General features: G+C 36.8%; 1 protein-coding gene across 2 annotated transcripts in view; it reads right to left on the reverse strand.

The window, feature by feature from the left end:
• Nucleotides 1-14,648, reverse strand: part of fig4a (FIG4 phosphoinositide 5-phosphatase a) — a 48,693-nt gene extending 34,045 nt beyond the window's left edge. The window contains exons 1-10 of one of the 2 annotated variants that reach the window (XM_053479506.1): nucleotides 14,539-14,648; nucleotides 14,193-14,289; nucleotides 11,797-11,895; nucleotides 10,091-10,214; nucleotides 8,484-8,640; nucleotides 5,851-5,901; nucleotides 3,947-4,107; nucleotides 3,537-3,665; nucleotides 2,104-2,204; nucleotides 1,506-1,668 (exon numbers count right to left, since the gene is read on the reverse strand). In XM_053479506.1, the coding sequence (XP_053335481.1) occupies nucleotides 1,506-1,668; nucleotides 2,104-2,204; nucleotides 3,537-3,665; nucleotides 3,947-4,107; nucleotides 5,851-5,901; nucleotides 8,484-8,640; nucleotides 10,091-10,214; nucleotides 11,797-11,895; nucleotides 14,193-14,255 (1,048 nt within the window). In that variant the 5' untranslated portion in view covers nucleotides 14,256-14,289; nucleotides 14,539-14,648. Of the gene's footprint in view, nucleotides 1-1,505; nucleotides 1,669-2,103; nucleotides 2,205-3,536; nucleotides 3,666-3,946; nucleotides 4,108-5,850; nucleotides 5,902-8,483; nucleotides 8,641-10,090; nucleotides 10,215-11,796; nucleotides 11,896-14,192; nucleotides 14,293-14,538 lie in introns of both variants that reach the window. The other variant, XM_053479497.1, reaches the window with a different exon arrangement.
• Nucleotides 14,649-15,071: the final 423 nt, after the last annotated feature.

Here is a 15,071-nt window from a genome sequence, read left to right on the forward strand (position 1 = left end):
ATCATATTTGAATTTAAATAGTTTCGTTGTCTTGAGTTTACATTAATTATTTACATTTACATATCCAAAAAGTTTCAGTCTTTTAATTGTGATTAATCGCGATTAATTGCAAAAAAATGTGCGATTAATTAGTTAATTTTTTTTTATCGATTGACAGCACTAATTACAGCACATTATTTTAGAGGGTAAGGCACAGTGTCAGATTTAGCCATGGATGTAGTATCTATTGGAGCGTACTATTTAGTAGGTTAGTGTGCAGGTTCAGATTTAGCCATGGAGAGAAAATATTAAAATAGTTTAGCGCAGGGGTGGATTTAGCCCAGGATGCTGTATCTATTAGAGAGTATTATTAAGTAGCTTGGCAGCACAGTGGCTTAGTGGTTAGCACTGTTACCTTGCATCTCCAGGGTCTGGGTTCGATTCCCACCTCGGGTCTGTGTACATGTTTGAGTTTGCATGTTATCCTTATGTCTAGTGGGTTTCCTCCGGGTACTCTGGTTTCCTCCCACAGTCCAAAGACATGCAGTTGATACTGAATTATTTTCCCAAATTGCGTGTAATGTGTGAATGCGCTCGTGAAAAAATACAATGGCCACCATTGACCTCCACGGTCCGTAGTTGGACTACAGAGCTTGTTAGATGGATGGTTGGATTTGGCGGTTTAGTGCATGGGGTGGATTTACCCATTTTAGTGGATTTGCTCCACCCCTATTATGAGATATTTTTACAAGCGCTCCAGTTGTGACAATTTAAACCTGTCCACCACAAGACTAAATAAAAAAAATCAGAATAGTTCTAGATTTTATGATCCATTGCAAAGTGGTATAAACCCTGTTTACAGTCTACAAACCACTGCAATCCACCTTCTAATAATTTAAGAACTGTTACTATGTTTTTAATCTTGCGACTTTTCATTTCATGGTCAAAAATGTTTGACAGACGTTTTTAACCACAATATGAGGCGACTAAATAAACTTCGACAAACTTCCTGATCTAGGATTTCAAAGTAACAACTGTTTGAGATCAAATATGGGAATGTGCCAAATCCGCTTTAATATAAACAGATTTTCTTTTTTTTTATCAATATCTTCTGGGATACATGATAATATTTTTACTACATATCAGGATATTAGTCTATAAAGCTACATGATTTAAAAATTGAAAAAAAAATGTAACGGGCATAATATAAGATTTTTATAGTAATACTCATTACTGGAGTCCCACAAGACTCAGCACTTGGCCCTCTTCTTTCTTCATCGCACATGACCCACAGCTATACTTTTAAGTACACATACACACCATATTTCCATTACTCATTGTTTGACTTGCATTTCAGTTACCAATAAAGTATCTGATACTCAAAAAAGTGTAAGAGCTTGATTATGATGCATATACTGTGATATTGATATATAAAAATATGGGATGGTGGATTATCAAACACAGTAGACATCGAGGGCCAGTAGAGTAATAGTAAACCACATATAGACATTGTGTAATCCTCTTACATCGTATCGGGGGTTTGGGCATCATGGTGGAGATGTCCTGAGACCAGTAGAGTGGCACGGAGCCTCGCACCTGCACGTAGGAGGAGTAGCTGCCTGCTGTTATCGACATTACCGAAGCATCGTGGATGATCTGCTCGGTCTCCACTTCGTTTGCCACATCTCCCTTTAAATGGATACACACCCACACACAGAATAATTTTCACTTATTTCCTTTTTGAGGATTAGTTACAAATCCATAACATTTTGAGTTTAATCATAAACAAAGCCTCATTTTTTACAGATGTAAAATTGTTACCCTAAGCGACACATTTGTGCGAGTCGACAGTGTGACATTATATTGTATAAGGGTTTCAATTTTCTTTCTATATACTATGCCTAACAAATTCGGACACGCTGAGTAATCTTAAAATCTTTAAAATCCTAAAGTTTTCAACTGGCCACAGAAATAGGAACGACCTTCTTCAATACAAAGGGTATTCGACTATATGATACACTATAGAGAGGATCACTAGTCGAAAAAGAAAAAAAAACAGCCCTATATCATTTTTTTTTAAACAGATTTTAACCATCTGTAAGGAACTTATATCTCCTTGTTTACCTCACAATTGGCGCCCCTCTTCAGGAAGCGGGTCCCGGCAAAACGGCTGGAACGTCGTGCAATCAGAGTGACATGAACCGGCCGGCCGTAGATCAACAATTCTGAATCTTAGAGTTAAGGACAGACACTTGTGCAAAGACAATAAAATTCTCGCTCAACTTTATTCCTTCATAACCTTCTGCAAGGAAAATCAATAATAAATTGCAAATTGCTAATTTAGGGTCATGTCGAATAACAAAACAAGCCGTTGTAAAAAATAAACAGATATCCTTTTACAACAGCTACCAAACTTTCTCAAATTGGCTGCTTTAGCGGCTCATGCTGCATCACAGGGCTCGGGTAACAGAAAGTGCCATCTGCCCTCTTCTACATACACAAACTTATGCTTAGATACTTATGATTGGTTACCACCACTGTGATTAATATATGGCTTTATTTAATCGGTTCTGGACATCCTAATGCTTTATTACGATATTTTATAATGGAAGCATTTAATCAGGAAAAAATGCCTTTGCCTATGGTGGTGATTGACTACTTTTACTTTTATATTTATCTATAATCATGGCTGTGTAATCTCAGCACTTTTATTCCTCTAAAGCCAATATGAGAGCGTCCGCAGGAAAGAGACCCACTGATCACCTTCAACCTTGGCCCTGGTCCATTATGTTATGCCACTAAGAACATGTATACACATACGCACATGAGTACACGAGAATATTCAACAACCAAGAATGAATACTCAGTAAAAACATTGTGGAAAGCGTGTTTTGGCATGGTTTCACATGGAGGCTTTTAATCCCTTTAGAGGAGCGGGTGAAGCCAAAAGCCACATCATGTTTATTTCATAATGTTCGTTTTGCTCCGTGTATGCCTAACAAGCATGTGAAAACACTGACGAAAAAAGAGAAAAAGCTGATTTTTTTTTTTTTAGGTGTTACTGTTGGTCAAAGAAGTCCTAAATGCAAGCAGCCACATTTCATTTTTTAAATATATAATATAGAAGATATTTACTGTATATATATATATATTTATTATATCGTATATAATGCATGTGCAATAGTTAACTTTTATGGTGAATGTACCCCCGGTGCTTTGTATCATGCCAGAGACATGGTTTAGTCACAACAGCAGGTGAAGCTTCAGAGGCTTGGACCTCACGTGTCTACAGAAAGCTGACCTCATCTCCCACAGGGACAGACAGTGAGGGTATAATAGTTTGCAACAAAAAAAACACCAAGGATTAAGAGAGGAAGAGAAATAATAGTACACGTAGTACAAGTAGTGCCTGATTCATAAAACAAGCAAAGAGACAGACAAAAGAAAAAGACAAGAGAAGGTCATTGTAAAAGCTGAGTAATGGTAAATAATAGTAACTAAAACGAAGAAGCTGCTTGATTCATTCAACTATTCAACACCAACACGTGCGAGGATACTGGACTGGCCGCAGAAGCCGTGGATGATGTACAGGAGCCAGTCTGGATGCACCACGTCCTTCACTTTCTCCATCAGACGACTGTTCCAGACGTATTTAGCGTACGGTTCATTCTTCAAGCCGTTTACAACTGAATACAAAGACAGAGACGCAGACGACATGTCTGACTTGTGTTAGAAACAAGTTGAATTCTTTATGGATAGATGTTGAGCATTTCTGAATGGAGTCTCTAGCGTCAGTGCTTTGTAACATCCAAGACCGAGACGGTTTCTGTTGCTTTCTCCAATAAATAAACTGTTAGTTTTATTCATTTAAATGGTTATAACAGGAAATAACTGGTTTCGGAAAGATACCTCAACATTAAATGTAGCTAAAAATGTATATATTGCACAGACGGACAGGCAGACAGACCTTGCGTTGGAAGGCCTTCATCCTCAAAGATGTCAAAGCTGTCCTGTTTGCTACTGCTGCTGCTGCTACTCGCATGAAGCTGCTCATTTTCTCCGTGATCATACGGTGTCTGGAGGAGAGTCATGTTATACTGCAGAGAGTGGCTCAGGTCATAGCTGTAACTACAGGTTCATAAAAAAAATGAAAAAAAAGGAGACACAAAGCAACGATGAAACAACTTGATGCTCAGCAGTCTGCTTCGTCTAGAAAAATGCATGTGTGTGTGTCTCTGTGGAATGTTCTTATAATGTGAGAAATACTGGCAAGCATCAGGGCAAATGTGAAAAGTGAATCGAGCAAATGAATAGCATGTGCGTTAGTTACAATTAAATTTGCTGTACTATATAGTCAAAAACAATTAGGTAAGTTTTGCATTAAAAATTAACTAGCAATCTATCAATTTTATGATACACCTGGTTTTGTAAACTAAAAGTAAAATAAATAATACAATTTTAAAAACTTACAAAGCCCAGTAAACAATAATTAATAAATTTGGTGTGACAATGCATCGAGGACCCTTTAGTCTCAGGTAAAATTTATGAAATTTTACAGTATAAGAAAATCAGCTACTAAGTTTTACTGAGGACTTTGACTGTTGCACCTGCTTCTTTTTCGGATGCAAAGCCCAGCAGCTTTCATTTTGTTTTGTTTTTTGTCTGAAAAGTGGTCACAATATATTGTGTGCCATTTTCTTTTCTGGCATACAAATACTTTTTCTTTCATTTTGTGTCGAAAAACTAATGTTTTAAAATCAATACTAATGTTTGGTCTTAAAATAAAACGAATTAAAAAATTGTTTTTTAAAGGTTGCGCAACTCTTCAATGCTACCACCACCACGTTTCATTAAACAGGGGAATGATGTTCTCAGCGTGATGAGCTCTTTGGGGTCTTCAACATGTCATGTTCAATGTCATGTCAGCATTGTGGAAGTAAATCCAGGCTACCAGCTGCAACGTCTGAACTGTAGATCTTTCCAGGTTCTTCACAGCTTGTTGGAAGCTACTCTGACTGCTGTCGATAGACGGCCTCCTCTAGGCACAGTCAGGCTGTTCCAATTTCCTTTTTAATAATAATAGATCCAGCCTACTTGACATTTACATGTCACGTGCGTGCTATTAGACACACCTCAGTGTAAAACGTCTAAAAATTTATTTGGGGTCAGGAGTGGCACAAACAATTAGGGGCATAGACAAAAACAGAAAAAAGGAGACTTTTTCAAGAGGTGACGATCAATAGTACTTCCTGTGATGACTTATCGAGGCGTAACAAAATTTTTTCATGAAAATATTACATATCCTACTCTTTTAATTTAAATGTACATGCAGAATTCACTGAATTACAAATGATGAGTATTTAAAGGGAACTTATTATGCAAAATGTACTTTTTTTTTAAATGTCACCTTTTACAGCACTAAATATTGAGGATCTCATCATGAATTAATGCTCTTATGGATATTTTTACTCTTATTTTCAATGTGGGGATGGCTTTTTTAGTTCCTGCATTCTGATTGGCTTGTAAATTGAAGCAAGTTATAGAAGCACGCCAAAAAACTCAAGGTTCGTCCAAAACACATCATATCCTGTACTCCTTACAATACACACAAAACAAGGACAAAAGAACACAGTTCCACGTATAAACAGGGTATCAGAAAGGTAACCCAAGCCGTTCAAGGATCCGCCGCGTATCACAGGCCGACCTGCCCCATGCTTGTTATACTGTTAAGGGATAAACGTTGATCTCAGGTGCTGCTAAATTAAGACCTGATCATACCTTGTGTTCTGAACAGGACGTACTTAACACACACACACACACACACAGAGAGACAACATGTGACTTAGTGGCAGTGTAGAGAAGTACATTTACCTGAAATAGAAGTTACTAGACAGGTCCACATTTTGGAACATCCTCACATATCTGCAGAAACACAATCATGGTTACAGGAAGTAAAAGCAGTGAACCAAACTGCACACTTTTATTAAAAGAGACTTTTAAATAACACCAGACATTTGTCCTGGTCGTCTAACTGCACCTTCAAGATGTTACTTTTTTGGATAATCATGTCACATCAGATACGTCATGTACTTCTTCACTTTGTAGGGCATCACCATCACAAGTCCACACAAACTATGTGCACTATATAACAGTAAAATTCCAACCCGAAGATCAGTTATCGAGGAGGTACTGTACATACTTACCTGGAGGATTTTTTTTTGTGTGTGTGTGTGTGTGTGTGTGTGTGTTTTTTTTTAATGCAATTTACAAGAGCTGTGGATCAGAGCTAGATTGTTAGATAATAAAACAGCACTAAAGTTTATGGTCTGATTGGTCTCAAGCAGCTATATTCCTTATAAATTTTACAAACTACTAAAAGCATATAATAAATACTGAGCTGCTTTGCAACCTGTGTTGTTGATTGTTTAAATGTCATGTTTCATATAAAGTGATTACCTTTTTTTTTTACTCTGGTCCAGTAGGTGGCAGTATTGCACCAACTTTCCATAAACTCATAAAGAAGAAGAATTAATACTGCAAGTATTTGTGTAAAATCTGAGCTGTTTCTAATTCCTGCAAAACTTTTAAAGAAATCAATAATTTTTGGGACCGTAATTTACATAAATAGTTTGAAAAGTTTGAAGAAATCCTGAATTGAAAACTAAGCCACTGATTTAATTAACAAAATAAAATCAGTTCTCGCCCAACAAAGAAGTGACACATTATTCTGTTTCGCACTGTTTCGCATTCTGTTTCCAGTCCAGTAGGTGGCGGTATTGCAACAACTTCCCATAAACTAATTGATAAAACATATAATAAATAAAATTATACGCTTACAAAATCCAAGTATTCTTGAAAGATCTGAGCAGTTCCTTTTTTCTTTGTGATCAATTTTAAAGAATTCTTTTCTCGGATTTAGTTAACGGAATTCACCAACAAGGGACTGATTACGTCTCTATGTCATTCTGCGCAAGACTCCAGTCCAGTAGGTGGCATCCCAGAAAAAAATATATATATATATATATATATATATATATATATATATATGATCTTGCAAAATGTGAGTATTTCTGGAAGATCTGAGCAATTTCTATTTTTTAAAAAACCTGTAAACAATTTTAATGAATTATTAAATTATAACTTATTAATTAAATTATAATACAATTCATTAATTAACTGAATCGACCAACAAGGTATTGGTTACATCTGCACACATCATTCTGTCTTGCACTCCAGTCCAGTAGGTGGCAGTATTTCACCCCACCCATAAACGCAAAGATGAGTATAAAATACTTATCTCCAGAAAACAAAAGATTTTTGCAAGTGCTTTACAGAGGATGCAAGAATTTTCTATCTTATGCAAAAACTTTTAATTTATTTTTGACATTTCCAATTAAATCATTTATATAATATTTAAAATTTAATATATATAAATATCGAATTTGAATCAAAAACTGACAAATCTATTCAACGATTCAAAATCGACCAAAAAACCAAACTGATTTACAATTTGCAATCTGATAAATCCTATAAACATGCAAGCGAGTCATATTTATCTTTCTAATAACCTAAAAAAGAAAAAAAGAAAAGTCTCTCACTGGACCCGGTGGCGTAAGTATTTTAGAAAACAGCTGATTTCCTGTCCTATATTTCCACACACAACAGTCTTTATATTTTGTGTAAATTTAGAAAGGAAACACCGTATTGATGAGAGAGATTCAAGCTGAACAAATAAGCTTAGTTAAATCTACTGTAACATGAAACCTGCGGAAACTCAAACAACCACTTTTTAAAACACTTTTTTTTAGCGGTGAGCTGAAAAGTATGTCAGGAAACACAACACACCGGAACATGGAGGTGGATGAGCTTTTACAGCAAAAAAAAACTTTCTTGCAGGCAAGAATAGGAATCTGAGGATATCATGGCACACGCTGCCTGAAACTAGAAAAAAAAACAGGTGACTAATCTTTGACTGGTTGTTCCTGAACTCAAAAAAAAAAAAAAGTAGGTTATTAGATAAGTAAGTCAAAGGGCTGGTCTAGAGCATCCAGCCAACACGCATACAGGGAGAGTGTGAATGTGAGAGTGTGAATTATAATTTGAGGTTAGTGTGACACAAGCTTGTTCGAGACAGCACATGCCAAACGTTACAGCGACACTGACACAAAAGGTCAGATGCACTAAGCTGTTTGTACCTGTTTTTATGTGCAATTCCCAAAAAAAAAGAAAAGAAGAAACTGACTTTAAAACGTTCATATGCGTTGGTTGTAGAATTCTAAAAAAAAAAAGGAGGACAAAAGAAAAAAAAAGAGAAAAATGGAAAGTACTCCTAATTATATAATTTCAGTTCGATCTAATAAACATCACTTCATCAAATTTAGAAGCAGGATATCTGGATTGTTGGTTTTCCCACCAAATTAAGTTCCCTTTTAAGCTTAAAGCATGCAGCGTTGCAAGAATTTGCTTCTCAACGTATTTAACAGGAAACCTGGACATAAACAAACCTGGCTTCATCAGGATGCGTGACTCGGACCGAGTCATTAGGGATATAAATCATATTGGTGTCTTCTATCTTATAAATAGAGTGACCCCCGATGTCGGCCATCTTGCGTCGCTTGGTGATCAGGATGATATAATACCCTTCCAGGAAACGCACAAAGCCTACGAAGAGAATGGAGGAACATCTTATTAAGCGATCAGACTCCATCATTACTAACCAAAAGTGGTGCATTACAGTGTTTACTGCTTATACAGGAAATAAAGCCTTCACATGAAATGTTCCAGGTCATGTATACTAAAATGATACAATGACAGAGCGTAAAGGAAACACACACACACACAAAAAAACTATGCTGGAAACGGGTCAATAATACTATTAGTCCATTACCGTGTTTCATACCAGACATTGGATTATACCTGTTACGCAAGCACGTCATTTTAAGCATAAACCTTCCGTCTCCTTTAGAGAAGTGTTCAATATTACTGTAGGGTTGCGCAAGACATAATTACCATAAATGGCGGGCGAGGATAAAAGCGCCGCGTAGTAGTCTACATAGCACCAACAGTCAACAATGTAATCTATGTAGGTCAAGAATCGAGTCGCAATCTGGCAGTCTGCATTGCTCTTTAAGGCCGTACATAGAAAAAAAATCAATCATACACTTTTCGCCCAGGAAAGAATTAAAGATATCACAAATGATGTCATTCGAAAAGAAAATCAGGTCATGAATTTAACCGTTTAACTGAAAATGTTAGTTTTGAATCATGCTTCTCAGTAGCTCACATATTTATTCATTTGTACACCAAAAGTCGGAGAATAATAATAATAATAATAATAATAATATCAATATCATTACCAGGGTCAATAATAATCAATTATGCGTCGCATGTACCCTACAGCACAGTGAAATTATCTTCATCACATCTCCCATTTAGGAAGCTGGGGGTCAGAGCGCAGGGTCAGGCAGGTCACAGCGCCCCCTGGAGCAGACAGGGTTAAGGCCCTTGCTCTAGGGCTCAACAGTGGTAACTTGGCTGTGCTGAGGCTTGATTGGAATTGTCATTGAGAAATATTTTTTTACAGTAAATTAATTTTTATTTTATCCGTGTAGCGCTTTTAACAAACTGTCATTGTCTCAAAGCAGCTTTACACAATCAAAAGAAATGATGGAAGTTTGTATGAAATGTAAATGTGTATGAATCAAAATTATTAGAATAATATTAAGGATATTGCATTGGGACATTTATAAAATTTAACTAAGTTCACTTTGACATATCAAAAACAAACCAGTGACGAGAAAGAAGAGATGTTTCAAAATCTCTTGACTCACAGCAGTCTAAACACATCTTTTAAATCTGCTAATTAAGACTACAGTCCTCAGGAATTAGAAGCATGCAGTGAAAATGCATGATAAGGATGCGTTTCCTTACGAAGTTCAATACGCTTGACAAACCCTAGGCTTGAAACGTCCAACAGATTAAATCCAATCTTAGTCCGGTTTCAAAATCCAACCTTCCCGAAAACATTTCAAACTGTGCATGTCATGAAACCCAGACAATGCATTTTAAAGACATCCTTATTGTGTTTCGTTATTTATGAATACTACCTTACCCACAATGCCACAGGCATTGACAGCTCTGGAGAGACCAGAAGAGCCCTTCTGTCCAATCTTAGTCCGGTTTCCAAGATCCAACCTTCCCAAAAGCTCCCGGACCTCCTGCTGACTATATACATGCTGAAGACATGCAGAAGAACATTCGAGACACAACAGATAAAGGGGGGGAGAGAGAGAGAGTATTAAATACACTGAGTTTATTTTTTATTATGTGATGATTGTGGATAACCTCAAGAGGTGGTGTGAAACATCTGGATATCTGTCTGTCAGGTATTCTGACCTTGCGCCAACCTTTAATCATTGATCCATTTTAAAGTGACTAGACTTTCTGGACTAGAAAGTGTTCTTAAAGGCAATGTGGGTTTCTTATTAAGATTATTAGTCATCTCAGATTCAGCTCCAAAACAGGGTTTAAATCTGCTAGCCGTGGGTTTCATGTCTCACACTCAACAAGCTCTGTCCGAGCCAGATTTTGCATCCTTAAGATGGCCGCTGTTGATGCAATATGCAAGTGTCTTGCAGCGATTGAAATAAGAGTTAAGTCCTGCAGCACTGCACTTAGTGCATGGTTTAAAAAAAACAACAAAAAAAACAAGAGCAAGTAGTAAGCTACTTAACAGGGTCAATCGTGAAAGCAAGATACATGCATGAGGAAAGCATACACTCCTGCTAGGATGTGCAGCACTCGAAGGAGAGAGCAAATTTACAGGTGTAGCTAGCAGGGATGGGAATCACCAGGAGCTACCCGATACAATATTATCATCATTATTCCTTTAGTATCACGATTTTAGAAATGTTCCAATTTAATAATATGTTTTAAGATTTTGTTACAATTCTAAACAAACTTGGCAAATAATCTGTACGTACCACACAGGATGCTGTACTGTATGGGATTATAGAGGGACTGCAACATTTTACCAACTTAACACTCTCACTCACTCACTCATCGTCTATTCATCCATATCCTGTGTACAGGGTCGCGGAGAGCCTGGAGCCGATCCCAGAAAACTTAGGGCACGAGGCAGGGTACACCCTGGACAAGGTGCCAATCCATCGCAGGGCACACACACACATACATACGCACAATTACATGCTCATTCACACATTATAGGCAATTTGGGAACGGTACAGTAATTAGTCTAATCTGCATGTCTTTGGACTGTGGGAGACAAACCGGAGTACCCGGAGGAAACCCACCAAGCACGGGGAGATCATGCATGGACCGCCTCAGGGGTCCATGCACACACACCCTGAGGCGGAAACCGAACCCAGAACCTGGAGATGCAAGGCTACAGTGCTAACCCATATGCCAACGTGCTCAACGGCAAGTATATATATATATATATATATACACACACACGTACACACTCATGTACAGTACACATCAAAAATATATTACTGAATCGATTGTTTCCATCCGTAATGAATAATGTGGTGAAGCATCAGCTCCAGAGTTCTAGGTCACCAATAGAGTCACAGAATGCTATATTTTTATTATTATTATTATTATTACATTACTTACAAACTTTGTCATGAATCTGTATTTGCTGCTAAATACTGCAGGGTCATTTAAAAATGATATTATTGCTAATTTACAGTCTTACTGGGGAACGTTAGAGTTTGGGGGTTGGTATGTGGGTACAGTCAGTGCTTCTTGTAAAGAAAGCCTTCTTCTCCCTACAATAAGCATGAAAATACTCACCTTGTCATCAATGATGACCAGATCTCGTGGTTCAGTCCGGTCGATCTTCAGGACACGGTGTTTGGTTTGAGCGTTATTACTCCCCACCAGAAAAAATCTCTGATCACGGGAATAAAAAATAAATAAAATGATAAAAAGATTATTAACGGTAAACAAATGTACTGTAGATCATCTAAATATTATTTAATGTACTTAATCGTTACGCATCTAAATCAAACTACGCCACTCCCACCGTAGCTGCTTGCAATAACACACAAGGTAAAGATCACCGTCACTATAAAAAAAAAAAAAAGCTTCGATAATATTTTGCTGAAGAAATATTTTTGGTTCAGGAACAACGCATAATGGCACTGTTATTCTCCAGCACTGACTGGGTGACATGTTCCGTACAGACAGTCCTATTAAATAGTGTCTGTAAGACACTTTTTTTTTGCAGCATTAATCTCACACAATGCTTTAATAGACTCAAAGAGCGGCGTAGTGTAGCTCACTGTCTGTCTTCCTGACTTGCACAGATACATACTGATACCTTCTCGCGCATCAGTGGCTAAAGTTTGAAAAAGGAAACATCCCCAGGGGAGGGACACTGGTCTTACTTTGTCCATTTATTGAAAGAAGACCAATTTCTGCATGCTCTGAGTGGGAACCAACAACATCAAGTTACTTAATGTAAATGGCTGTTATTTTATGTGATATGTTATGTGATATCGGTGATGTGTCGGTCATCGTGACACTGCCAGGCTGTCTATCATACTTATACAGTACCATTCAAAAGTCTCAACACAAGTTTTGTTTAATTTTTCTACATTCTAGAACCATTCTGGATTTTTTAAAACTATGAAATAACACATATGACATTAGGTTATTAACGAAGGTCAGCTGTTCTGGAGCAGTTCTAGCAAGAACAGTGTTGTCAAATGCATTTGCAACACCCATCAAGCAGCACCATGATGAAACTGGCTCTCTTGAAAGCTATCCCAGAAAAGCAGGACCACAACCTCAGGGGAGAAGTTCATTTAGAATTACCAGCGTCATAAATCACCAATTAACAACCAGCGCCTCGGATTAGAGCCGATATGAAGGATTTACAGAGCATAAGTAGCAGATACATCTCAATATCTATATTTTAGATTGGTTTTACAATGTAGAAACAATTTAAAATCAGGAAAGACCATGAAATTAGAAAGTCTGTCCAATTTTTTGAATGGTAGTGTATGTGCTTGTTAAACAATCTATTCCTATCCATTTTTCCAGTCCACTTTAGTTCCCATACCAGTGGAGATTGGTTTAAGACAGGTTAGGTAGGGTGTAGGGTTGAGGTCCTAGGGTTGCGCAGGAATGTTAGTAAGTATACGGGTCATTCGACAAAAATGGTGTCAAGCGATGTCATTTAGTTTTGCTGATGCCAATGTTATTTAAATGAACATAACAGACGCATTACTTGTACATGTTCAAAAAATATACTGTAGTATGTAATTTCAAATACAATGAAATACATTTTCCTTCTTAAATGTTTATTATGTAATTGTAGCATTTTTTTAAAAGGCCAAGTTCTAGGAAATATCTTGTCCCCATAATCAATCATACATGGAAGTGGAATATGATATGAATATATTTTTTTTTCATAAAATAAATCTTATTCACAATAACATCAATTTCTTATAGAATAAGGGAAACACTAAAATCATGACACAATAATTAATTATAATGAATAATATAAAATAAATATCAGTCACAACAACATAGGTGTTACTTTTACACAAAAATGGTTTGTTACTGCGTCAGAAGTCACTAGATAAAGAGCACTGGACAAATGCAAAAGGTATGTCAGATGTCTCCCTTCATTTGTTTAGAAATCTTATCCTTTTATTCTATGTGATATTACGCAAGATTTTAAGTCTGTCATTGGTGTTACTCGTTTTATAATTATAACTGTCATAATTGAAAACCATGTGGTGTTACACATAGAAAGCCATTTTGTAAACATTAAATCGTCCTTGGTGTTACCGTTATTGGGAAAAGTAACATCTGGTTAAAGTAACAAAAGTTATTGTATAAAAAAATGCATTAAGCTCTACTTCTTGCAGATTCAAAAAAAAGTTTAAAAGTAAGTTATTGCTATTAAAGAAGTTTTAAGTGTAAAAAAAAAAAAAAGAAATACATTTTTATGACCCAAACTCCACATTTTCTGTCAGAATACAGACACACAAGTGTGATACTCAGGTGTCCATATACATTTGGTTACATAGTGAAATTATGGGGGTAAATGAGCAGCTCCATACTGCCATCTAGTGTCACTGAGGTGAATTGATCAGGAAGTTCCGTTAATCAGGTTTATCAAAAGAAGAAGTGTGGATTTTATAATTATAAATAATAAACCGATCAGAGGTACATACAGCTCTTGTCTCGTACAGGACCAGCTTTTGGGCTCCACTGATCACAGCTGCTGTTAGGGGCATGATGAGCAATACAGCACACACTGATCCAAAAGACCTGCTGAAACACAAACATTCAGCAATTACAGACAAACAATAGAGACAGACGGTTTTATACATATGTGTTTATGTTCACATACACTACAGAAATGAAAACTAGAAGACTGTAATGTGAAAATGAGACATCGGTAGATGAGATTAGGAAGAAGGCTGGCCGCTGGTTAGATCTGTACAGCGTAAATTTTCTCATATTAATTAAACAATGATCATATTAGTCATGCCGTATTGAAAATTATATCAGACTTACAATTAGAAATGTTTAAAATATTATGGTTGTTATTGTTGCTATTCCATTTTGCATCGGGTGAGAAAGAAGTTGCGGGTATATATTCGTGCGAAAAAACATTTCACTTCCCGTCATGTGACAAGTAGCGCAGCTGATACGGAAACTCAGCTGGGACAAAAAAGTTCTCCGGCGCGGTTGGTGGAAGCGGACGCAAATGTGAAAAACCGTTACAGTCGGTAGATATGTGACGGATAGTCACGTGTCTACCAACAGTACACACAATTGTCTACTGTCTACCAACGTAGATTATAACTCTCAGATTTTCTTCGGTCTGACGTCATATCCATAAAAGAATGGGTGTTCAAGACAAAGGAATTTGGATTGTGCAGAATAGAATAACAGAACAGTTATGAGAGTTAAAAAAACTACCCTAATTTCTCTATATAATCCCCTGCTACACTAATTCACTAATCCCTATGGCCTATTTCACTAGTGTTTGGATACCAAAAGGTTTTCTCAGTACACAGAAGCCATGATCTGACTGTCTGCTTCAC

This window comes from Clarias gariepinus, chromosome 2 (genome assembly GCF_024256425.1).
Source record: "Clarias gariepinus isolate MV-2021 ecotype Netherlands chromosome 2, CGAR_prim_01v2, whole genome shotgun sequence".
Classification (NCBI taxonomy): domain Eukaryota; kingdom Metazoa; phylum Chordata; class Actinopteri; order Siluriformes; family Clariidae; genus Clarias; species Clarias gariepinus.